This window comes from Rattus rattus, chromosome 1, assembly GCF_011064425.1.
Source record: "Rattus rattus isolate New Zealand chromosome 1, Rrattus_CSIRO_v1, whole genome shotgun sequence".
Classification (NCBI taxonomy): Eukaryota; Metazoa; Chordata; class Mammalia; order Rodentia; family Muridae; genus Rattus; species Rattus rattus.
The window spans coordinates 77,287,783-77,315,323 of NC_046154.1; the positions used below are offsets into that span (position 1 = coordinate 77,287,783).

Below are 27,541 nucleotides of genomic sequence, written 5' to 3' on the forward strand. Positions count from 1 at the left end.
GCCATACCTATTAAGATAAATACCATCTCTCCTTCCAGGAAATAGATTTTCTAAAGGAAGGAATTACTTCTGGGCCATGAAAGAAGTTAGATTAAACACTGAAGTTTTGCTTGTTTTAATCTATGAGTCACTGCATTTTCTCTGAGAACAGAAATAAATGTTTAAAAGTTATGATTCTGGGTGCTGTAATGTTCTTTTCTCTCTTTCCTAGTAGGGTGTATTATTATAACTTTAACTTAGGGAACTTTCTCTATATTACCACTTGTCATGCCCTAGGAAAGCTGGCTTGGCTTTGAAGGAGAGCTTATACAGCAGTATATATGCATTAGTGTAATCATATTACACGTATCACTGTATACATATTAGTATATGCATGTATGCATATACGTTCATTCATATCATGCACACATTAACATTCTCTCATCGAAGTGAAAAATGAAATAAAGATCCAGGTGACATAACCAAAGGAACAGTTCTATCAGGAAGCAAACAGGCAGCCCTTGACTGTGTCCCGTGTGTTTTGCATGGACAGCTAGAAAATTTGAAGCCTCATTTTCTAGCTTTGATGGCGTACACTTGCCGTCAGGAAACACAAATGGGATATGGCTTCCTCTTACTGTGTAAACATGTTTTGCTATGCTTCTGAGTTAATTCTTGAAAGCCTATACAATTTGCCCATTTGATTATAATTTCCCCATGCAGCCCATCATGAATTTTCTACAAAGCTATAGAGCATATGACTTTATGTTCATAGTTTAAGGAAACACACTTCAGTATCCCTGCGACTTTATGACTCTGGCTGAAATACAAGCCCTTCCTTTGGTGAAGGCTCAGACATCATTTACTCAGCAGCCTCATAGCGATCATCTCATCGCTAAGCAACTGAAGGAGCATCAATCTTGCAGTAAACACAAGAACAATACTCTCATGCTGTGGAGAGAGCAGCAGGACATGCTAGCTTTCTTTGTTAGTAAATTCAAGACGGGAATAACTTTCTTCTCTTGTCAAGTTCCTGTCACTTTGTTAAGAATTAGAGATTGTATGTTTCCCAAATTTATAACAATATGTCAGTCTATTACAGCTAAATGAATATGAACAACTCCGGATTGTCTTTAATATGTAAAAAAAGAGGTTCCTTGTGTTGCTTTATCATCTTATCATTGGAAACTTGTATCTCTTTAATTGGCATGTCATATATTAAAATGTGACAGTCATGAATTATTCATAAGGAGATTTTTAATGCTGCGTCTTTATAGGAGTACAACTCGAACCATTCTCCTTTTTATACAAGAGGCCATTGACTGTCATGCTCTAATACTTCATGAATTTTTTTTTCTCGGCTGCAAAGAAACTTTCCTGGCACATTCAGCTGTCTTCAGATTACAGAGATTGCACTACTAGATTGATAAAGCTGTATGTAAATTCATGGTTATCTCTAAGGAGTTGTCCTGGCAACTCCATAGTGGGTGTTCTGAACTTGCACGTGTGCGGAGAAGACCTTCTTTGCCTTCACCAAGGCAGAGTATTTAAGGACACACATACTTTAATACACCAGCCCCTTCTGCCAGTTTCTGAGGGTAAAGATGGGTTCATATCGACTTTGTTAATACTAGTTTGAATTTGAAGAAAGACCATCAAGGCTTCATCTTTGTGTTATAATTTAGTAGATTCCTGCATAAAAAAAATCAATGTAGGGGTTTAATCGTGTTATTTCTCTGATGTATGATTAACTATAAACAGTATTATTTTATAAGAATTATTTTTCAAGTATATGCTGAGACTGTCTTTTGAATTCTTGTTCTTCTCAACTTCAGTTTGAAAGTTAAAGTATTTGTAAGTCTTATTTTTTATAGGAATCTATTTCTTTCCAGACCCAATGTGCTTTGTTTGTCTTTGACATCATTGCGAAACTGTTAGGGTAAACTATCATCTAAGACCATAGACAAAATATTTGCTCAAGAGTATTTTCAGTTAGAACAGTGTTGAATGATTTCACATTGCTACCCATAAGATTTAGGGAAAGACATAATTTTGAAATCTCTCGTAATCAGTAGTAATTTTCTTCAAACTGAATTTATCATATTATTGGGAAAATGTCAAGGGATTCCACCTCTATAAAAGGAACTTCAGACAATAATGAATGCTGGGAAAAGGAGAATTAGCTTTTCACAGGGATGAGCTGCCCCCTTACTGGTTCTCTAAACCAGAGTAGTCAGCCTTTCAAGCATGTGTGTGTGTGTGTGTGTGTGTATACATATATATATATATATATATATGTATATATATATATTCATTCACACAAAAATGGACTATGGTTGTGTTTTTATGTATTTGTGCATATGCATACTCATATGTGTATGCATATATGATAAACATACATACATGTACATGCATGTACACATATATTTGTACATGTATATAGACATACTCATATATGTACCCTATATACACACATATGGAACAATAATAATCCAAGTAAAGCAGACTGTCAATTTGAGCAGGTAAAAGAAGGATCCATGGGAGGATAGCTGGGAGAGGCTGGAAGGAGAAAAGGTCAGGAGTAAGAGATGTAATTCTATTTCATTTAAAAATATTTTTAAAAAGTACAAAATGTATAAAGTAAAAAAATATAGTACTACTTTTCTAATTTACCTGTATGTGGCTTAGAAAACTGAAACAATCCAAATTGTCACAACTCCAGCAGTTTTAACTGTTTCTAAGACTTCAGTTAAGAATTGTCAGTTCAACCTGCCATTGATATTTCTGATCTGGAGAGTTTTGTAAATATGAAATTGTTTCCTTTAGTGTTTTTTGATATTTGGTCAAGATCATTTTTTGGGAATCTTTCTGTAGAGTTATATTACAATGACACTATATTGTCTTATCACATAGCTTTGATTTATCCAATTACTGATATTGCTAAATTTGCTTTCCTGACTAAGTTTGTGTCTATGAGTTTTGTCAATTGTAAAACTAATATTTCCTTTATATTTAATACATTTTGTTGGAAATATTTTGAGGCCATATTAATACAGCTATACCACCATGAAAATTTTGATTTGTACATGTATTTATACATGTATATATGCAACCATTTCATTCAGCATGTTAAGATTCATCGAGTCAGCTACTTTACTGACAATCAGATTGACCCACATTTAGCCCCCTCATGCTACTGTCTGTGTAATTCTGACATATCTTGATCATTTATTGTCTATTTTCTTGTTGAAGTGGATGGCTCTATCTGTGAAGTTTTTCCTTCCTTGTTGCAATGATGATTGAATCTGCCATTCCAAAGAAGCTCAGTTTTCCTTCACTAGAGGATAGCAGATAGAACCATTGCTATTCCTCGCTGCTCGCCCTGGCCTCTTGCTTCTCAAAACTGGAAAATATGTTTGATTTGTTACCGTAAATGACTTTAGTTGGGTTACTTTCTTCATCTATTTGTATACATTCAAAATGGCGCCCCTACACTTTAGTTCCTACCCAAAACTATATGCTTCATTCTGACTTCCTGTGTAATAACACATTTGAGGGCTTAAAGAAATGTCCCTTGTTTGTCTATAGTAAAATGTTGTTAACAGTCAGGACAAATGACTTACTCAGCTTTGTTCTCAGCTTGTTTAGACTAAACTAATGAAGAGTGGAGTCAAAAGTACAATGCCTTTCTGTGACCATTTCTGTCCTTTTAGCTCTCTACAACAAAGTAAAAAAAAAATCAACCAAAAAAAAAAAGGAAAGAAAGAAAAAATCAGAATTAGAGCTCCACTTTTCTTAAAAAAAATAATCAAATTAATGATTTGAAATAAATCTCTCTAGTATGAACTTCATCTTAGCCTTCGGACTGAAACTTGAACGTGGTGGGGTACATTGGTTGTTGTGGAGCACGCTTCTTAATCAATATAAATGGATTAAATAAAGCACATTTTAAGAAGTAGATGAATAATCCATTTTGTTTTTTTTTCCTGGGATTCTTACACCCTGGAAAGAACAGCAAGCATCCCTGTAGTTTCTGTTTATTTCAATGACTAATAAAGAATTGATAATATTTTTAGGTAGGAAGGTTGAGAAATTTTTATTCTTCTAATTTCCCTCTATCTTCTAAATGTGTCTCATCTTTTAAAATCACAAAAGAATGATTGTTGGCTAAAGCCGAGTACTAATATTGGTACAAGTTGCTGACTTATTGCAAGGCGAAATTGCATTCAGCACATTCAGACAATAACTGGTATTGGTGTTCTGCTATGCAGTCATTACTTTGCAATTTGTGGGAAAATTGCATGCATCACTTCTCAACAAGTTTGCTTTCTTGCACGCCAGAATTGCTTTGTAAAATCTTAAATATATGAAAAGTATTTCATAAAATTGAACTTTGCTCTGGTACACTGTGAGTGCAGCTATTGCTAAACAAAATATTAGGAGCAATTACTGTTGAAGCTTCTAACAACTTATCGGTACCTACTTTTCTATTATTATCGTTTGCATTTACGCATGCACGTGCGTGCGTGTGCGTGTGTGTGTGCATGTGCATGTGCGTGTGCGTGTTTGTTTGTGTGGCTGTGTGAATAGAGTTGCACGCACGCCAGGATACATGTGAAGAGCAGAGAACAGTGCCCAGACACCCTCTCTCATTCTACTGTGTAGTTCTCCGCATTGGAACTTAGGTCATATGTCTCGGTGACACCCAACTTAAGCTGCTGAGGGCTCTTGATCAGCTCAGCCTCCTTATTCCCATGGGGCATAGTCATAGGGTAAAATGCATTATTAATTTTTCAACACAGTTAGAGTCCTTAAAAGCAGAGAGAACTTTTTAGTAATTATTCTTTGCATCTCAGTCATAATTAATCTTAAGTCCTGATACTTAATATGTTTGTTAAAAAATCAATTTTAAGTATTAATGATTGGGAGTTTTCCTCTGCTTATTTCCCCTCACCCCCCCCAAGGGAGACTGGCCTCACAGTTAGGAACTACTTTATTTGTCAGACTTTTCTTGATTTCATTCATTAAGCATCATTTTGATAGAGGCTCAGCGCTTCAGCTTTGTTAGAAAACCGCCTTGGCCTTTATTTTGTTGCTTTATCAGTTGAAGAAAAGCTGATTTTTGAACAGTATGGTCATAACATCACATCAGTACCCAGATTCCTTACTAACTTGTGGAAGACTGCAAAGCAAAGGCTTGTTCACATAGGTCTGCTTAAGAAAAGTATAATGAACGATTCATCCCCCCTCTTCCGGGACTGCATTGTAGAAATAAAACTGTTCCTGTGTGTAGCCTGATACTGTGGTTTATCTTGGAAAATAAAGGCTTGAAGTACATTGATATTTACCAAAGTTGCAAACATCTCTCCCCTTTCTATTTCATGACACTGTGACAGTTTCTTCAGGCAGATGCAGCTAGTCGTGAGGAGAGATCCCTGTAAGGCTTAAAGTAACAGCACGAATGTGTTTGTGCTTCTCACTTGTACCTGGATATGTAAACTGTTTACAAAGAAACGTCAATTTCGCTCTGTGGTTACAACAGACATCAAAACATTTACTGTCCTCCACAAACCTCAAAGAAAAAAAAAAACACCAAATGAATTCGGGCGCCCTAGGCAGTGTATTTGATGTTTCTCGTGTGTTTCACAGTCTTCCATGTCTTATGTATCTTTTACTTCACCTTTCCCTAAAAATGGTAACTTAATAAGAACCCGGTTGGTACATGTCTAAATAAGGATGCTTGAAGTATAGAACTGGAGAAATCACTGTCACACGCTATGTGAGGGTAATGTCTAATATTTTCTTCTTAAAACATAAAAGAGGCCCAAGCATTGTTTTTTCCACTGCGCTTGTTTTGAGCAGGCGCTGGGTAAGAGGCTATCACTATTCATGATGCACACTTATTTTAGGACAAGCACTTAGCAGACAGGAAGCACAATAAAGTTGAAATTGAATAAAAAGACAGCCACTATAGAACCTAAAGACTTGAACATTTGCTGTTTGTTTGACATGGAACAAGTAAGTTCATTTTAAAGGCTGATTTATGTCCATAGAAAAAAGGCATACAGACACTGCTGCTGTCGAATTTTTGCCGCCTACAGAGGCCCGGGCACTTGTTTTAGATTTGCCGAGCATCATAGTACTTAGTAGGGGACAAAAATGTCTCATTACTTCAGTATAACATTCTTGCTAATTCCTGTGTGGCATGAATTGAGTTTCTAGAACCGAGTGGAATGGAAGGATTATGTTAGCCTGTAGTGATATAATACAGGTATATCTTTTAATTTATTTGATTTTTGTGTAATCAAGTGTTTTCTGAATTGGAGGGTTATTTGAGAACAAAACTAAGAATGCCTGTGATTCTAAGAAAACCTCTCATTGGGTCACAGGGATGTACTGACTTAATGAATTCCATATGGTTGATGGACGAAACAACACCCATTCACATGCCTGTAACCGTCATGCATGTACAACAAGGCACACACTCTTTACAAATAGGTAAATACATATAAAAATTGTTTTCTTTTAAAAAGCCACTGTTGGGCATATGTAGCTCAGCAGTTACACTACTGCATAGTAAGTGTCAGGCCCTAGATTGAGTTCCTGGTAACACAATAATTTAATAACAAAGAACGGAAGAATTAACAAGTGAACAAACAAAATAACAGCTATGAAGAGCTCCTCATATGACCTGTTCCTAAGGAATATTTCATCCCATTTTTTTGAATAATAAAAACAGAAGCCTCGTGGTATGAAGAAAGGGATTTTAATCAGTCAGTGGTAGCACACATCTTTAATCCTGTCACTTGAGAAGCAGAGGCAAGTGGATTTCTGGGTTTGTATCTACCCCGGTCTACGAAGCAGGTTCCAGCATAGCCTAGGGCTACACAGAGAAAACCTGCCTTGCAAAAAATAAACAACAAACAAAAACAAAAAGAGAAAGAAAATAGATTTGTTTTGATATTTTTAGTCATGTGTAATGTGATGTCCAAGATACTTAGTTTTGTGTTTGAAATCTACCTGTTCGGAGATGGGAGAAGAGCATGGGGCCTGTAGAGGTTTGAAAAGACAACTGCTCTCAGAACAAACCTGACCCTCGTTATTCCAGAGTCCCTGATTTGTGTGCATTGTTTCCCGTCTTTCAGTTTACGGAGGCCACAGGTATCATAGCAAATCTTTGGGTCACATGCTTTTATTCTACACTGTGCTGTTACTGGAGCTTGACTACTGTTAATGTTAGTTGATGCAAGACACCGTCAGGCAATGTGAGCTCACCTCTTCTATCATCGCATTCTGTTCTCCTTCCTGTGGTCTGGAGACTTATTGTTCCTTCAGTCTGTTATTGTTCTGGAAAATTTAACAATGCAGAGATTATCTGGATTACTATTCCCAGTTTGGCACAGCAAGGTTAATAATAAATATCTCTAAAATGGATGGTACCCTTTCCTGAGCATCTGGGAGGTGCAATAGTTAAAATTTTCATTTTCTTTAGTATGTTCATGAGTTCTATAAATAAATTATTTTATCACTTTATTTTATCTTCTTAACACCATTGTTTACTTAACATCTCCATGAGAGTCCGTAGTTGTTCTCATGTATAAAAATTTAATAAATTATATGTTGGATAGGATAGTAAATGCTTTTCCATCAGTTATAGTCTCACCATCAATATTGGAGGAGCATCCATATGTACTTGCAAGCTTTTAGTAATTTGGTTGAGGGAGCAGTATATTATCAACATTACCAAAGTAACTTTTCCTCATTTTTCTTTCTTCCTCTTCCTCTCCTTCCTCCCTCCCCCACTTCAGTCCCTCTTTTCTCATTTCCTTCTTGAGCAAGGAAAGCACAGGTATGGTCACCACACCTGGCTCCTTGTATTGTTCATAACAAAAATTTGGCCAGCTGGGTTGTTCCACTTCCCTAAGTCATAAAATGCACTTCAGTTCTATATAAGGTGCTCATATTTTCTTAAAGTCGTATGATACCCAGGAACACACATAGCTTTGCTCTTTTCAGTTAACCTGGATTCAATGTTTGCCTTACATACATGTGGTTTATGCACTGTTTTAAAATTTTTTTAATGAGTTTGAACACCAGAAACTGTATTATTCTCCAGACAGGATAGCAATGAATCTGGATGCACCTTCTACTCGCTGCTTTCAGGTAGCACAGTGTTCATATGTTTTGTCATGTGACGCTAATTTTGATTTTTAGACGCCCACAACAAATTCATGCAGGGAAGTCTTTTATAAAAAGATGTTGGAACTTAATTGCTGCTTCTCCCGTAGCCACTGTAATGAGTTAAAGAATCACATGCCCAGTACACGTCTCTACTCATCAGAATTGTCTGCAGACTTAAATAAGTCAGTTAGGGAACAGGCATGAAGAGCCATTCTGTGAGGCTGCAAGTCCATCCCTGCTCAGTATATGGATAGAGAATGTAAAAGAGCATCCTTCACAGAGAGAAGACAAAGGCAGTCACAGATGTACTCCAGAGTAGATAACAGTTTAAAGAAGGGATGAGTAGCAAACATAGATGCGATCTGAATAAATGAGAAATGGTTGGTATAATATCCTATACATGTCAGATTGTACGTGTTTACAGGAGAGATATAAGGGAAAGAATACAAAGTCCCCACACCCCCTTCCATGGCTTCATGAGTCCATGTAGTTAATAATTACAGTAAGGTGTTTTTTGTTTGTCCCTCAGAAAACTGAATTCTGAGGAGAAATTTTCCAAGAAACGAAGCTGTTCTTCTCTCTCTAAAGATGCTGCTTTTGCTTTATCGTAACATCATTCATCTTTGTTACTCTTTTGTTGCTGTGATAAAACACCCATGACCAAGGCAAAATTAAAAAGGAAAACATTCATTGGACTCATGGCTCTGGAGAATTAGAGTCAGTGATGGTGGAACTAAAGCATGGCTGAAGGAACAGATGAGAGTTTACATCTAGTCCTCAAAGCACACCACCTTGTGACACAATGCCTCAAACAAAGCAATACCACCTAATAGTCCCCAAACAGCTCCACCAATTGCAGACCAAGTGTTCAAACATAACAGCATATAGGGGGCCATTCTCATTCAAACTACCAAGACACTTCTTGCAGTAAAAGCCCCACCCCCACCCCATGGCAATGAATCATGACTGTTTGGGAAACTTAACAAACATGTTGATAGTACTTGTGAGGAAGCATACCATTCATGGACATAAACATCTTGCTGACATACCTTGTAAATTGTTTTTGTTGTTGTTTTTCAAGGACCATGACAAAGGGTCCTTCAATAACAACTTCCTTAAATCAGTAAAAGGCCTAGAATTCACTCTTCAAAACCTCGAACATTATTAGGCAATAAGAAACCCTCAAGGCCACCTCTGACCATAACAGATGATTTAGAGTTCTGTGCATTCCTTTCTAATAGGAAAGGTTCAATGCTTGTGGAATTGAAGTGAAAGTATAAACCTTCCTCAAGTTCTTTACAGAAGAACCATGAAAGCAGGTTAACTCAGAGAATTATACAATAGCCCTTACTTTATCACTCATAGATATCCAAAGCTTAACTCCCTATACAACAGTGATATTCTGCTGCTTCTCGATACTTTTCAAGTTCTACTTATGCTAAGTTCAAGAGCAGTGGTAAATTAATTCTGCAAAATGCTGACATTCACATTTCCATTTCTTTAGTGTAACTGAAACTTTCCTATCAGCATATTTTATTAAGACATGAATAGAGTCAGAGTGAATGCTGTATTTCCATGCTGCAACTGGCATCCTCACACATGCACACACACACACAGACTCACACACACACACAATTGATTCATTGAACACAAGTGTGTATTTACCTGCCCTTTAATGGCCTCTGAAAGTGGCAGACCAAATGGTTTCCTGAAGGTCAAGTCTGATTTAAATTGTTGATGAATTAGAAGATAATTCTGCATGATTGAATATTAATACAGAACAGTGATAAGTAAGGCAGTTTAAACCTTAATGAGCACATTAATGAATAGGACAAAATGTTTTTCTTTTCACCTCATGTAAAAGTTTAAAAGTGCTAATATGGATAGTTTGTAAATTTTTACGAGTTGCCTTTTCCTAAGAGTGATTTTTTTTTGGTTAAGGTGTTAATGGCACTGATTTGATGCTCAAATTTCTACTGACTTGATAAACTGTCAAAACTTGTTATCAAATAGCCAAGGTAGTTTTATATAAATTACTAATAAATATAGAGGATAAAAAAGCAATTAACATCTTCTAAACTATACCCACTAAGATAAGCATTCAATTAGAAATTTCATTATTTCTACTGTCTATTTTATGTTGAATACTGAATTTTATTGCCAAATACCTGACAGTCAAGTTGGAAGCAAGCCCCATCTGTCAACTTGTAACAGCTCTGGCTGTTTGAATCTATTGCATTGTGATGTTTCTCATGAAAATTTAATGAAGATAGGAGATTCAAAGGGGTTCTGTGCAAGATAGGGAGGTGGATAGAATTTAATTACCCTTATTAAGACTAAGAAAGAAATTCTCTTTACATACCTTTGTAGATTAATATGCAAGAAAGGTATTCGTTGGCATGTACTGTGTACATGAAAAAGAGGCTCTAGAGTGACCTTCTTGAGACAAAAGGGAAAGAAAGTAGATGCCAATGTACTTGTCTGCTTGAGAGGGTAAAGTTCAGGCCTCAAGTGACCTCTGAGATGAGGGCTTCATTTCCCATACATGGTTATTAAATCAGATCCCATAGGGAAGTGCCTTTAGTAAGTGCCTGTGACATGGTGCATGGATGGGCCTGACTATTGGCCTAGCTCTTTAGAGAGGTACACATGTGAAAGGGAATTGATCAGCAAATCAATATTGACACATCTGCAGTCAACAGGTAGATATACCCAATAGGAACATATAGTACCCTTTGGAAGGTAGACCACTCAGAAACTCTGAGGTAGGTGTTTACAATTATTAACCTAACTTGGTTGCCAGAAAATGCAAAGTAAGTTTAAGATTTGTTTTCAGAGATCTCATTTCTAAATGATGAAAGCAATCTTTTGCACCATTGAACAGAAAAGGTCAATTAAACTTTCAAAATTTGAAGCAGTTCTTGGTTAATAGCTGTGAAGTAAGATGTTTAATAATATATGTAGTTCATAATTATTGATCTCTCCGCTTTGTTTCCTCAAATAACATTAAAACTATGCCATATATGTATATGGATTGACAAAAACCTATGAAGACATAAAGCATACCTCGATAGAATTCAATTGAAATAGATTTTAAATTAGCACAACCCTATTCTCAAGGTACTCCCCATCTCAGTTTTAATTTTTAATTTTCCTTTTGATATTTGAAAAATCATTTTGAAAGTTCTAACCACTGTATCTAACACTTGTCTAGTATAGACCTCTACTTGGCTGAGGATGGATAGGAATGGGAATATTTAAAAAACACAGTTTGATACTACTTTATCATTCAACTTAATTATATTTCACTAAAATTAACTTATTATTTCTTTGTTGGTTTGTTTTCCTTATATATCCATTCTAGTCTCACATACCTGGGCTGAAAAGAAACAACTTATCCTAAATGTAGGTGTCAAACTCAAATGAACACAGCTTGAATACCCAGAGTGTGTGTTTCAGATTATTAGTCCATCAGCTTTCTTTTACAATGAACTAGGATTATTTACAAAAACATTCCCATTTGCCGGTAGCATTTAACATTCTGTCAGGAATCTGAACAGTTTTGAACTATTCTGGTTACCTCTTTCCAGAAATTCTTAGGCTTGTGACTCACGGGCATTTTAAAACCTGATTATTGTTATGTCAGGTGATCAGGATGTAAATAAGACATGTAGGAACTCATGTTGCACAGGGATTAATGCTAAATTTACTTGCTTGATGCTCTCGCAGCCTTGGTGAAGAAAAGATGAAATGTGTTTCAAGGAGTTTGAAAAGCTTTTGGAATAAGTTGACTTCATTTGAAGGGCTTCCTCTACACAGGCAAGGGATCTGAATTAGCAAAGTGCTTGGACACTGAAATGTAGGATATTGAATTATACCAAGGCTGTAGAGGAAATGCAGAAAAGACACATAGGGCCACCAGACTATATGGGAGAGCCATCAGAGTGCAAAGCAATCAGGAGTTCGATTGTTGCCTGTTTAGATGTTTGAGATCGAGTAGACCCATGGATCACTGGAATTGGTGGGAGCTGAGAAGAAGCCACATGTCTTACACAGGATTTCTTTCTGTATTTTTTGCCCTTGTATTTATGCTTCTAAGTCAATTTAGAACTGGCTCTTTCAGTGGTCATGAGGAAATATTTATTAGATTAATACAAAAGCTTACTGGAGGTCAAATCTTAGATAATTGTATTCATAGAGCATTAGCCATCCAGCTCAAATTCTAGTAGGGCTAATGTGGAAAACAGTTTTTAGTTCCGGCTGGACATGCTGTTAGATTATTTATTGCTAGGAGCTTGATTGTGGGGTGGGGATAACTGGTCTACAGTTTCAAAAGATCAATGCCTAGGTCAGTTTTAATATGGTATAGATAACTTAAAGTCCTTAGAGATACAAAGTGTAGGTATATGTTTTAAAAATTACTAACCTTTTGGAAAATACCCTTTCATTGTAAAAATTGCACATTTTGTGTCAGTAATCAGGAATTGCCTTTCTTTGTTCTTTGGTTAAAAACTGCATTTAGTTTTCTAATTTATTGATGTTCTTATGAAGTATTCATCCCAGTTGATCTAGGTGCTTCTTTGAAAAAAAAATCCACGTGCTTATAGTAGTTATTTAAGTATCTGAGAGTGCTTAGTGCACAAACATACACTCACATATGCGCACACACATGTGCACACACCCATTTGTGCGCACACACACACACACACAATCTGTGGAAGCTCAAGTTCCTTATATAAAACGGATTAGCGTGCATATAACCTTATAATTATTCTATGCTTTAATTAATCTCCAGATGATTAGTAATATAATTCAGTGTAAATGGTATGGGTAAATGGTTACTATTTTCTATTGTTTAGAAATTGACAGAAAAAAACAGATTCAGCCTTTCCCCACATTTTTAGTCTTCAAATTAATTAGTATTTTAATATGTGAGTACAAAACCAGTGGCTACATGAGTCATGTATGTGCAGCTTTATTTGAAAGCTATAAGTATTCCCTTGCAGTAGAGATAGTTTGATATGCTTATAAACCAAGTTGCTTGTTTCATTGATGCTTAATTCCCTTGCATTCTACTGGATTCAGTGGCTTGGTAGTGTTATCGCATAGACTTATATTTCCATTTGTCTAAAGAAAAACAAAATCCCTCTTCCATTTTGCCAGCTGTTAAACTTTTCTTCCTAAAGATCCGTTGAAGGTACTTCCCCTTAATAACTGCTTGTCAGGGCAGGCACGGATGCGACTATTACCTGCCCCTCTGTGCTCCTGGAGTACTCCTATATCCCCTCACCATAGTCTTTACCACACAAGGAGCCATTTGTTAATGCACTGCCTTCATGCATAGATTGTGCCCAGCACTGGTTGGGAGCAACCATGCTACTGTGCCCTAATCCTATAGCACAACAGCATATGGTTTGTGTTTAGTTCTCCACAGGTGTTGAATAAGTAAAGAAACCAATTTACGAAAGATAACGAATTTGCAATATTATTCTTGTTGAAATAATTGCATTATCTTTTGTCTTGCAGAGGATCAGATTCCTAGGGGTTTCCCTACCATTGATATGGGCCCACAGTTGAAGGTGGTGGAACGTACTCGCACCGCCACCATGCTTTGTGCAGCCAGCGGTAATCCGGATCCAGAAATCACTTGGTTTAAAGATTTCTTACCTGTTGACACAAGCAACAACAATGGTCGTATTAAGCAGTTACGATCAGGTAGGGTCTTGTCACTGTTTCCACTAACTCCTGGACAGTTTTTTAAATTACCCTTCTCTTTCTTTATTCCTTAAATTTAATTTAAATTTTTATTTTTATTTTTTAGGTATTGATTTATCTCCCTCTTTTCTTTCTCTGTTATTTAATATGTTGTCCATGTTTGTGAGGTCACGGCCTCATCCACAATCTGTCTTCCCTTAGTGTGTTTTGCGACTTCTGTTTACTCCACATTGCTCACTGCTGTGACTATATTCTTAATAAGTTTTAATTTACTGCTTTTTCTGCGGTACTTGACGGATCCACTTCTTTCTCCTTTCTTTGTTTTCTTTTGAAACAAATTTATTTCCACATTGAATTTCATTTCAAACTTGCAAAGCGCTCCAGTGGCTATTTCCGTATTAAAAAAATGTTCATATTAAACGTGAAAATAATTCAGTTGTATTCAAGTGTATTTTCTGCTTTCATTTCTACATTTAAACTCATTCAGGTAGTAAACGTTACTGACTTTGGGCACATCTACCATCTTTTCACTAATACACAATACACAGAAACGTGGATTCCTGAGTGACCAGATGTGTTTTATTTAAAGTCCTTTTCTAAGTACCAGTGAAAGCAAGGGATTTAATGAGCCCATTTCTGTGTCATTGTTAGTGAGATTTGCCCACACAGTAGCTGTGGCAGTATGTGCCCATGCTTGAGGGCTTTGCCCCCTCCAGTGACTGGATCTACAGAAGTCTGCTCTGGTGTAGACTCCAGCTTGGCCGTTTTCTCTCTCTTTACTCCAACTCTGTGTCCCGTTCTCATCCCAGGTTATTCCTTTGCTCTCTATAGATTAAAATAGAAAACGTTCTAAATTTCTTAGAACCTGTCCCTAGGCAACTGTATACTAATAACCTCTGTGCTATTGACGTGGGTAATAATATTGATATAAAATTCTAAGTTGTTAACTGCCTGTCTTCCCAGAATTCTCAGCTTTTGACCTGTCCTGTGATGTTAAAGCGTCTTGTTAACTGACTCTTTTGCTTGTTGTCAGCAGAATTGTGTAGATTAGCATTCTGTTATTGTAAATAAATAATTATTCACATGTAACATAGATGATTTAGTATAATAAAGCTTTAACTCTGAAAAATTTGTACCAAATTATGAGGAATATAATAATATTTTTATGCTGTCTTTCTTCTCTCCGTATTTAAATCTCCAGAATCTATTGGTAAGTGCTTAGTTCTGAAGCGCACTTCACCCCCCCACTAATTTCCATATTCAGAATATGATTATTATTAATAATAATAAAATGCATGGCATGCATTTTACTAACTGTCAGTGTAGGCACCAGATCTCTGTAGTGGCGCACACATGCATACCTCCACAGAACTGTTTATCGTAAGAACACTGTATAAATAAATAAAGTAGTACACAAGTTAATCACACAATTGTATCATAATGAGTTGCATAGGCTTCCGATCCTGAGTGTTTGTTTCTAGTTAGTTTGTAGTAATTCCTCAAATAGTATATATATACATATTTATATATATACTTAAATAGCTTAGCTAGTATTTTCCTAAACTATGTCATTAAAAATGCTGTATAGTTCTTTATTTTTAAGGATACAAAAACTATAAGATATACTTCTAACCCTATGGGACCCCAGCCCTAAGAACTCAGTTGCTTCTCTGAAAAAGGCAATTCTGCCTACTATGACCTTTGCCCTCTGTGGTTTAATGCACCTTGCTTTTATGATCTAATGATATGATCTAATATATTCCTGTTTACCAGTATAGTAATTCAAGTTTCTTTTAAGACCTTATTGAATCTGTAAATCTAATCGAATTCTTCTCCCCAGCCCTAGCCCCCTTCTTCTCGTACTAATGCTTCTTCTTTCTAATCTTATTTGCATTCATATTATCCACCCAGGTGGTACACCAATAAGAGGTAAGAGTGCTGACCTAACGTCCCCAGAATGATCTTGCCCATTCTCCCTGTCCTTTCATCTTCTCATCTCCGTCCTGTTTTCAGATCCATCCCCATAAATGTCCATCCACCTGATTTCTTTCCCTCCGTTTGCTTATGATTCGTGACTCTCACATTGTGGACTTTCCTTTTCTTTTTCTCTCTTTGTTTTGTTCATTCCTTTATTTATGAAAATGATTATTTCCGTTGTGATATGCTTCAAAGAAAGCATATCCAGGTCGTCAGACCACAAACCAGTCACAGCTTACCATCTGTCCCTCTTTTTATTTTTTTTTCCTTTTCTTCTTCCTTTTTCTTTTTTCTCTTATTTTTTTTTCCTTTTTTTCTTCTTCTTTTACCTTTTTTTTGTCCAACTGGAGAAAAAAAAAGATCATTTTTTTCTTCCTTAGCTGTTCTTGTTCTGGACCAAAGCCAGGGCGGTCTGGAGAACAGTGGCAGACATGCAGAAGACAGCCTGGACCGTCTGCTTTTTGTCTTTATCTTTCAAAAGGATTTTGCTTTTGTTCTTCAATTCTTTTTTCTCTTACTGTCTTAAAAGTCAAAGAATGACTCCCCCTTCCACCTGACCCTCCTTCAGTCTGACAGCAGCGCTTTTTTCTCCACTTCTTTTTTTCTTGGATGCTCGTCTCTGGATTTTTGGATCTTCTGTCCTTCAGCCGTGGAAACAGGTTCTCAGTACTCTTGGTGGTATGTGGTATTGCCGGTTTTGCATACTTTGACTCCGTGTGCGTTTCTTTTGTAATTCTTCTTTTGTATTTTTCTTGGGGTTTTGTGACACCACACTGCTAATCCCACAGTGGATTTTGATGGGTGTCTTAGGGGATCTATCCAGAGGTCCTCGAGCAGTGATTGGTTGGCTCTTCCTGGCTGGCCTGGGCCTTGCTTTTGAACTTTTTAAAACTCCTCTAATGCGAACGCTCTTTGCTTTTCAGCAAATGTCAGAAATGATTGTAAGTTGTGGCAAACTGTCTTTCTTTTCTTAAAACGTCTGCATGTCTTAAGGGAGTTTTATTTCTTTAAGTGATATTTTCATAACTGATAATGACTAATTTTAATTTTTTTTGCTTCGTGCAGCCTTTTTGTGCTCGCTGCCTATTTTTGGCTTTCTTCCGCAGAAGACTTTCTTGAAAACTCAGCCTGGTATTTTTTTGAGCGTGCCTATCTTTTGCGCCACTTTTGTTGCCAAAATGAAACAAAACAAAAACAAGTATTAATCGTTTGTTTTATTTAAAAGCCATACTTCCTTGAAGCAGTCTCACCCATCTTCATTTTATTAGTCTAGGAGCTAAGAGTGCTAATTATGAGTAGAAGTCTTGCTTGGGATAAAAAGAGATATTGTTTCCTTATGCTAGTAATGATGATGTAAAAAAAAATAATCTCTATATGTTTTTCTCATCGCATCATTTTCTGTCTGTGCAACTTAGCAAGAGATTGAACCGACGTTGAGTGGACCTTCGCTTTACAGGGCTTTTCATATTGTTAAGAGGTTTAGCTTGCTCAACCCCGAAAGCCTTCTCTGACCACTTCTTTGCTGGTGTATTTTATATCCATACAGGAGCCCTGCAGATCGAACAGAGTGAAGAGTCCGACCAAGGGAAATATGAGTGTGTTGCCACCAACAGCGCGGGCACTCGCTACTCTGCCCCTGCCAATCTATATGTCAGAGGTAGGAATGGCATAACCCTGGCATGGCTTCTCCATTCAGTGTCAGGGGGAGTTGAGATGCCCACAGGGTCTGTGTGATTATGAAAGTATTGAACAAGAGGGTTTGGTAATGATGACTGTCGCTGAATCAGTTTACTATGTAGAAAATTAAACTTTGAAATCTGTTGTTTTTCAAATCTCCATGAGGCTTGAGGTTTGTAGATTTTTACTTGCATTTTTACTTCTGATTCTCTTTCGACTGTACTGACTGACTGTGCTTGGTATTCGTTTGAAGTTTTCTTCGTTTCTTTTGCTCTTTTCTGTTGTTTCTTATCTGTTTCCTTACAAACCTTGAAATAAGTGCTCGGTGTGTTACTAATCAGCCCTAAGCATGAAGGTGTTTACATCTCCATGAGGTCTGCTGTGGAGCTAGGGGCCTAAAGGCTCCAACTTAAAACCAGTTGTTCCATAAAAATCCACAATTGCATTCCTTTCCCTTATGCTTAGCGTCCTAGTTAAAACACAGTTTTATATATGTATATGCATTTATATGCCATAAAGTAATGACTGTAATTTAGCGACTACTATTAGCTGTTCTTGAAGTAAGAATGAGTTATAAAGATCCATTTGTATTTTTTTATGAGTATTTAAACGATTGCCCCTTGAGTTTAGGAAGGCTGTACCTTTCATTTCAGCTGGAAGGTATCCTGTCTTCCCCAGAGTAGTCAGAGTTAGTCCCTGAGGGTTTTATTTGTCTTTGTTTTCTGGTGGAAACATTCCTATTCTGGGTCTACGAAGCTGAATAATTATAAGAGGCATTGGGGGCTGGGGGATGGTTGTAGCCTGTGAGGGCTTTAAGGTACTATAGAACGGGCTTCCTTAAGAATATACCTAGCTTGATTTTGAAATTTTGTCAGAGATAATTTTGTGCCCCTGGGGATGTTTTTTCCTTCTCTCTGTGGGGTCTGTAGCTGGGGTGGGGGTGGCCGTGAAGGTGCATTGAGAAATGTTTCTTCCCGACATTCTTTGAGGGCCCCAATCCTTTTTCTCACAATGGTGACCTCCTTTGCTGCATGAGGCATGTATTCCTTCTTCTATGGAAAATTTCAAAATAATGCTAGCTATTGTTCCTAATACTGCATTAGTCCATGAGGTATTGCTAACTTTTCCAGCTGGGGTAGGAAGATGAACTAGAGCAATTAATGATGTTCAAAAGTAGTAGTTGAAAGCCTTGATATGGCCTTTTTACTCTCTCTGTGTTTCCCTTGTTTTTCTCCTTTTCCTCATTTCATTGTGTTCTGCATCAAACCCCCCTACATCCCTCAGAGCTGCGAGAAGGTTGGTGTGTTTTTTACTTTTTACCCACCTTACAAAACTACTACTTAAATCGATAACAAAGAATACAAATGAAATGAATGTAGCTGCACTGTGGTCTTCTTTTGGTCAATGGTATAATATTGCAGAGAATGTTTGGCCTTGGCTTCTGTTGCTTGCTGATGGTGTCCAAATGCAGTGCATGATGGGAGAGAATGTACCTGGGTGCATGGGAAAGGTAACACTTAACTCTCTATGGTCCAGTGCATTGGTCAGTGTTCCTGCTTTCGTCTCCTCCCCAACTCTTCCCATTTATCACCCATCTTTTATTTCTGTCTCCTCGGGGTGCCTGCTGTCCCCAGATGATGTTTTATAATTGTTCCCTGACCTTCCATTTTTTGATATGTTCTTTGATGCCCCAGAGTCTGTGCTGGCCCCTGCTTGCTTCAGTAAGCTCTGAGTTGACTGCAGGAGGCATGCTTAGCACTTCCTTTCCCATGAATGTCTCAGACCCCTACACCATTGCAGTGAGCCCTCTCTAATCAGAGGATTTCTGGTCTTAATTTCAGCCAGAGTTCTCAGACAGAATTCCTTACCTTGTTTTGGGGTTAAGAGGTTTATTCCCATTCCTTTCCTATAATTGCAAAAAAGCATTGTTTACTATCTGTATTTGCACTGTATTCCTGAAAGTTAATTCCTTGGATTTAAAGTTCTCATAGTGTAAGGTTTTGCCCCTAGAGTCCAAGATAGAACCCATTCTTTCTCACCTTAGCTTTGTACCATGTCAAAGTACGCGTCTTTAAACATACCTGAACATGCAGATTATCTGAAGCAGGAACACTGAACTGTGTTTGCTTGGTGGTGGCTCTTTTTTCTGTGTCATGTTGTTTTAATATGGTCACTCCTTTTAATGTCACATCCTTGTGTATTTAAAATTGAATGTTCATCACTTTGAATATATTCATAAAATGTCTTTTACTGGATTCTGTGGTCATTGATGCTATACAAACTGAATGGAATCCTGAATGTGAACACCCTCCCCTGAGTCTACAGTCCTTACCTGTAACAACCTTCCCATAACCTGTAATCTTCTAACTTTCAAGTCCCCATTTCAGTAACTACACGCTACCTTCTGTCTTTGTGTTTGTTCTTATTTTTCCACTATTTCTTCATTGTCCTTATCTAGAATTCCAGCCATTCTTTCATTGCTCTATTGTGGGACTTAAGAGTCCATTTTGCGCATGACTCGCATGACCCAATCCAGTATTGTATCTACTGTTATTATGTGTTTCTTCTTCTGTTATTGTCAGTTTCTACACACACACAGACACACACACAGACACACACACATACACACACACACACACACACACACACACACACATCGGACAGACACACACAAGACAGACACACAGAAACACTGGCATACACAGAGACACATACACACACCACATACACAGACACATGCACAGAACATACACACACATACACACATACACACACACACACACACACCAGACAGACACACACCAGACAGACAAACAGAAACACTGGCATAGACACATACACATGCCACATACACAGACACATACACGAGACACACACGCACACACACACACACAAGATAGATACACACAGAGACACTGGCATAGACAAACAAACATATACCACGTACACACACACACACACAGAATATATACACAGACACATAGACACATATGTATATCTATGTTTGTTCCATCGTTAGTTGAACTTTTGAGGCTGTATCCCTCTAAGTCTAAAAGAAAATAAATTGTTGTTTCAGTGTCCTTAAGGTTATGTTTTCCAGGGTGAGATGTGACTGCCCCATACACACATTCATATCAGCTGCGAGTACACAGAACTGAAGTCAGTCTTGCTACTCACACATGCTGATGACCTTCTGCCACCTATTTGAATATACATGCCTGCATAGAATCATTGTTATATGCATGTATGTATATAGTTTGGTGTTTCTCTCATGCATGGTGTTTGTGTACTATTAATTTGTAAATAGATTTTCTTTTTTGTGTGTGTGGAGCCTATGTAGGTCTGAATCAACTGTTGTACGACTGTGTCTAAGATATCAATGATTAAACTAAATGAATGATTCTGTGTATACACACACCATACTTGTATGGTCTGTATTATCCACAGTTTATCTTTTTGTTGTGCTTTTGGATAATTTACAATATGTTTCAATTGTTTAATCATGTCTGTCTGGTGCATGTCCCGTGTTTAACAAGCTCCTTCATTCTTGCCTCGCATATGTTATCATATGGCCTTGTGTTTTCTTGTTCCAGTTCGCCGTGTCCCTCCAAGATTCTCTATCCCACCCACTAATCATGAAATCATGCCAGGTGGAAGTGTTAATATCACCTGTGTGGCAGTGGGGTCACCAATGCCTTATGTGAAGTGGATGTTGGGGGCAGAAGATCTGACACCAGAAGATGATATGCCAATCGGAAGAAATGTCCTAGAATTGAATGATGTAAGACAGTCAGCGAATTACACCTGTGTTGCTATGTCGACACTGGGGGTCATTGAAGCAGTCGCGCAGATCACTGTCAAAGGTATGCTCCGTTTGTGTTCTGAAAATCGTACTTATACTCATCCTAGACCCAGAATTTTAAGATGAACTAATTTCTCTCTCAGTGTTTCAGTTGTCTAGGGCCTAATCTCATCTGTGGTATTATATAAAATGTTCATGTTTTATGTAGAGTTCTCTCATCTTTCCTTCCCCCTTATCTCTCTCTCCATCCTCCCTTTCTTCTTTCCTTTGTGAGATACTAGATATTGTATCTAGGGCCTTTGGCATACCGAGTGTTCTGTCACTAAGCTCCATCCTCATTCCTTCCTTAATTTTCATTTTGAGACAGTGTCTCATTAAAATGCAGGCTGTAGTGGAATTTACACCGTTTCCCATAGAAGTCATCAATCATTGATCTCTTGCTTTAGCCTCCTGAGGAAGTAGGATTATCTATTTATTACTAGAAGCCACATTCAGATTATTTCCTAAGATATTAGCAGTCTAAGTTGGGATAGTTAGAAGGAGGTCTGATTTAGTCATTGAGCAGACGGAATCCTGAGTGCTCTGCCAGGTCCGCTGTTCTTGTAAGATGGATGGCTTGCAGATTTTGTACTGGTCCAAATTTTTGATAGGGATCTTAAGAAGAATATTAATAACTGTCATTAGATGCATAAAATCTCTGAAAAAGCAGAAATAAGAGAAAGTGCTGAAATCAGTATGGCCTAATAATAGATGCTCTGTCTGATGGCCCTACCATTAAGAAGCAAAATGTAAATGGATCTGTTCTATCTTAGTTCTGTCCTTCACCTTGCATATATGAATACTCATGAAATATTCGCTTCTCCAATAAATGTGCTAAATATAACTAAAGTAGTACCTTCTGTGAAAAAATTTCTCAGCAAAAAGGGAGTTGAATATGTGTGAATACCACTTTCTTTTACGCAATACTTACGTAATTATAGAAAACTTACAAATAGGTCACAGTGAGGGTGATTTGAGTGTCCAGCCAGTGTCTGGAATTAGTGCAAAGTGAACGCAATTCACCCTGCCACTTTGGAAACATGAATTTAAAATGTGCAGCATACTTATTACTAATTGATAGATCTGTGAGTGAGTATCTATTAAGTATGTTATATTGTATAACAACAAAAGTATACATTATTTTTATTGCAGCCATATACTGCAGGAATATACTGTCTTATGTATCCTTAAAGTATTAAACATATTCGTCTTTGTTCACACGTTATAGATATACAATGTCAGTGAAAAATATATGACAATCCAATCATTGGTGCCACCTCAATAAACCCAACCTTATTTAAAAAAATATTACTTACCTGGAAAAATCAGACTTGTCCACTTTACAAAAAGAAAGACAGAATAATTCAATAAATGTTTTTGTTACTAATTTTAGTAAATTCTCTTTGCTAAGTGTTGTAATTCTGAAGGTACTAGTCATATGCAAATATCAAGCAACTGCCTTTCATTATAACTGTTTGAGCTTCAGATATTTGAGGTTTGCCAAGGACATTAAAGATTTTACAAGTGAGAGTCACACCAAGCTAATTAACATATTTGCTTTTGTAGCTTTGATTTCCTGAATCTTCCTACCTCCCTATCCTTTCTTACCTCAAAGAATGAAATATAAAGGTAAAAACTTAAAAGAAAAAGAAACAAAACAACATAGAAAGGAAGGCCATGTTTGATGTTCCTCAGCTGCCGTCTCAGGGGTCACTGTGATTCTAGCCGTATATCAGGAAACTGGTCTGATTGAGCACTATCTTCTGGGTTCTTTCTGTCCTTTTTCTTTTTTTTATGGAGGGCGGGGGCGAGGGGCGGGATTTATTATTTAGAGTAAACCTTTCAGATGAGGTGACCAGTAAAGATGGCTTGTACTCTTAAGCTTTCCTTTTTGAATTGACTTCTGTTAAAAGGAAAACAAATCAGATCTCTAAAAAGACATATTTAAAGGAGTGGATGGGAGGTGAAGAGGTGGGGCGAGGGAGTGAGGGAGAGGAGGGAAGGAAAACTGTGGTCAGTATGTAATATACGATAGAATAAATTAATAAAAAAGTATACAGGTGTTTGTTGACTAGCTCTTGTCTCAGATATATCCACTGTAAAATACAAGAATATTATTATTGACAAAATACTTTAAAAAGTGATTTGTGAATATGTCATTAATTTTCTAGGCCATTGAAATAACTATGAAGAAACAACACAGGCCTCTTCAATTATTAAGCAGAATACACTGTCATAATTCTTCCTTAATAGTTTTCTAGATAAATTATTTTAGATAGGTTATTTATAAGTATCTTGGTCAAGTTTTCTATTTCTTGATTAAACACCATAACTAAAAGGAACTTGGTAAACAAATGGTTTATTTCAGCTCATACTTACACATCACAGTTCATCACTAAAGGAAGTCAGGCCAAGAAAACCTAGAGGAAGAATTGAAATAGAGGCCATGGAGGATCACTGCTTGCTGACTTGCTCATCTTGCTTTCTTATATAGCCCAGGACCACTTGACCATGGGTGGCACTACTCACAATATCTGGGCCCTCCCATAGAAATTATTTATTAAGAAAATACCCATAGGCCAGTGTTATGGAAGCAGTTTTTAAATTGTGGTTACCTCTTCTCAGATAACTCTCAAACTTGTGTCAAGTTGACACAGATTGATCCAGAACTAAGATCCACTGACAAATTCATAATTCCTTACAAATAAAAAAAAAGCACTTGGGTACTAGTCCATTAATAACAACTTAATTTCATTTGCATATATTCTATATTTAATGTTTATTGGTATTTATTTTCAATATTAATGTACTGAATTCGAGAACAAGTGACTAAGCATCTAAAATAAAAATTACACTAATTGCAGTTACTGTTTTTGAGAGTCTCAAACTGTATGCATATTATTGCATTACCTCATTAATCATCACAGGAAATGTAGCTGATCAACTGTATAGTACAACTCCAGTACTACAGCTTGTCCAGTGTTCACATGAGGAAATTAAAGCCAAAAATATTTAAGTGATTTATCCAGGATCACATAGTAAATAAGTGGTAGATTTGAATACAACCCCCAAAATGTCATCAAGATCTGCCAGTAACATGGGATCCGGACTACCTCTTATGTATTATACTGTTCTCTTGACTTAGTAGGACAGCAGATTTCAACCTGTGGGTCATGGCCCCTTTTGGGTTCAAATATCAAATATTTACATTAGGATTTATAACAAAAGTAAAATTAAAGCTATGAAATACCAACAAAATAATTTTATGATTGGGGGACCCCTAACATGAAGAACTGTATTAAAGGGTTGCATTAATAAGAAGGTTGAGAGCTGCTGTCTTAGGATATGTTACTTTGCTTCATCTGGATAAATCTTCAATAGGTATATAATCTGGTCAGACTAACTGTAGTGTAGAGTGATATAATGATTGATGTAATACTTAGAAAAGATAGTCATTATCTTTTTTTCTGTCCTAAAGCCTTACCCAAGCCTCCAGGAACTCCTGTGGTGACTGAGAGCACAGCTACAAGCATCACACTAACATGGGACTCTGGGAATCCTGAGCCCGTCTCTTACTACATCATTCAGCATAAGCCTAAAAATTCTGAAGAACCATATAAAGAAATTGATGGGATAGCAACCACACGCTACAGTGTTGCTGGATTAAGTCCCTACTCGGATTATGAATTTAGAGTTGTGGCTGTCAATAACATTGGGCGAGGCCCCGCAAGTGAACCTGTGTTAACTCAGACCTCAGAACAAGCACCATCCAGTGCCCCACGGGACGTTCAGGCACGCATGCTGAGCTCTACCACCATTCTGGTACAGTGGAAGGAACCTGAGGAGCCAAATGGACAGATCCAAGGATATAGAGTTTATTATACAATGGACCCCACTCAGCATGTCAACAACTGGATGAAACACAATGTAGCAGATAGCCAAATCACTACTATTGGCAATTTAGTACCCCAAAAAACATACTCTGTCAAAGTCCTGGCTTTTACCTCAATTGGAGATGGTCCCCTTTCTAGTGATATACAAGTCATCACTCAGACAGGAGGTAAGTCTGACAAGATGGGACTAGGGTAGGTGGCTTGGAAAGAAACAGCAAAGATAATGTAAATCTAAGTCATTGAGATTTAAGCCTAGACATTTTACTTTTAAGCTTGCCTTAATCTATGAAAATTTAGGCCCCCTTTTTTCTAAGAATCTTTAGAAGGGCCACATTACTACATACAATATCTAGTATATACAAGCACCACGTTGTTAATCCTGACTATGCATTAATACATTTTCTCTGGTTTCACTGATGGAATGCACTCATGACTTATTTTCCTGGCTGGCATAGCCTTTGTAAGTCCTGTGACCTGGTGTGTTTACTTCCTGTCTTTGTAACCCTAAATTTCAAGCATATTTACAGCCAAGTTTGCTTTATTTTACTTTACTGCTGTTATTTGGTTCTTCTGAGCTTGTTCACAGATTCTTCCCTTGCCATAGTGTATGGAAGATGACTGCAAGCGTATGCTTCACCACAATTATAGCAAATCTATATCCCTTCATTATCTGGTGTTTGCTCTTCTTGGGTATTTATTTGTTCAGTATATCAATATGTAAGAAAATGCTGTAGACTAATTTAAGGTTCTCATTAGAAAATAATAGAGGTCTATGAATATTGTTCTAATTTATCCTGACACTTAAATGTGTGAACTGTTAAAGATTTTTTTATTATATCCAGCAGCTCCATAACCATAAAATATCAAGGAAATATATGGGCATTCTGATGCACTTTGAGCTTTTCTCATGTTTTGACCCTAATGTTGGAGTGACATAATCACAATCTAATTCTTAAGGTACAGCCAAGCTTGGTGAATTTGGATGAGTTGTTTTTTCTGTCAGCTTTTTGTCACTGTGATAAAATACCAGAATCAACTTAAACAAACAAAGATATATATATATCCAAATATATATATTAATCCATGATATATATATACATATATATCTATATCCATGATATATGGATTAATTCAACTAGAGGATATGACTTTGGCAGCAAGTATAGTGAGGGTCAAAAAAAAAAAGCAGGTTTAGGTCATATGGTTACTAAGTATAAGGGAAATCAAAAGTCCCTGGAGACTTCTAATTACCATCATCTTTAACAGGGGGAATTTTTTAATGTGATAGTTTTAGTGTTTTTGTATCTACTAGGTATTTAGTGGATAAATAAACCTAGAGAGTATATAAATTTTATCATTATTTAAAATTACAAAAGTTTTAAAAATTAAAATTAATTTCAATTCTGAACTATTTCAAGTGTTTGAATAAAGTTAAAGGACAAGCATTGTTCTTAAAAACATTGTTATACTCTGTCGCTAGATTTAGCTAAGTTTTATAACCACAAATTTAAGGCTAACAAGCTGCAATGCTTTAATTTATTTTTAGGGGACAAAGGATTTAACTACCCAAGAAACAAGATTTTCCTAAAACAAAATTCTGTCAAAATATGCAGATCCCTAAGACTCATGAATATCTTTATATTCAGAATACTGAATTACAGAAACTTATCCTATCCCAACTTAGTAAAAAATGTAAAAGTGATATTTAAACAGTATATTTTGGATTTTTTTTGTTATTACCAGAGGACATGAGCATAGTTTTATGGAAGTTGCAGCAGTGTGAGAGGACATTTGAGTTATTTTAATCCAATAAATTTGGTTTTGGAAGGTCTTGTTTAATTCAGTTGCAAAGTTTAGAAAATGTACTCAAATATATGAGGGTGTGCTATGTAGCTCTCACTCTCTTTCCATCTCTTTCTGACAAATGGATTTTTGCATGAAGTCATCTCCAGCCACCTTCTGTAGTTGTAGCTTGAATACTCAGGGAGATGTAAAAAGGCCGAGTACCAATGCCTGCCTAGGTCAGGAGTCTAATACACCTCACCAAGTAGCACCGTGATTGGTTTTGTCCTGTAATCTTCATTAACAACGGCCCGGGATATTAGTGGCAACTATGGAATGCCAGGTTATCAGTTCTGGTGATGTTAAGTTAATGCTGAGCCTTCTCATTTCCTTCCTGATGATTCCTAGAATCATGAATATACAAGAGTGTGTTACCAGCATCAAATAATCCTCTTCGATGGTTATATAGAAATCTAGGGAAAACATTATTTTCCCT

At 36.8% G+C, this 27,541-nt stretch overlaps 1 protein-coding gene across 45 annotated transcripts in view; it reads left to right on the forward strand.

The window, feature by feature from the left end:
- Positions 1-27,541, forward strand: part of Ptprd (protein tyrosine phosphatase receptor type D) — a 379,195-nt gene that overhangs the window by 172,596 nt on the left and 179,058 nt on the right. For 25 of the 45 annotated variants that reach the window (XM_032902504.1, XM_032902511.1, XM_032902475.1 and 22 more), the window contains exons 4-10: positions 13,687-13,875; positions 15,077-15,085; positions 15,787-15,804; positions 17,399-17,509; positions 18,814-18,825; positions 21,123-21,392; positions 24,849-25,430. In XM_032902504.1, the coding sequence (XP_032758395.1) occupies positions 13,687-13,875; positions 15,077-15,085; positions 15,787-15,804; positions 17,399-17,509; positions 18,814-18,825; positions 21,123-21,392; positions 24,849-25,430 (1,191 nt within the window). The remainder of the gene's footprint in view (positions 1-13,686; positions 13,876-15,076; positions 15,086-15,786; positions 15,805-17,398; positions 17,510-18,813; positions 18,826-21,122; positions 21,393-24,848; positions 25,431-27,541) is intronic. The other 20 variants (XM_032902541.1, XM_032902614.1, XM_032902563.1 and 17 more) reach the window with 5 other exon arrangements.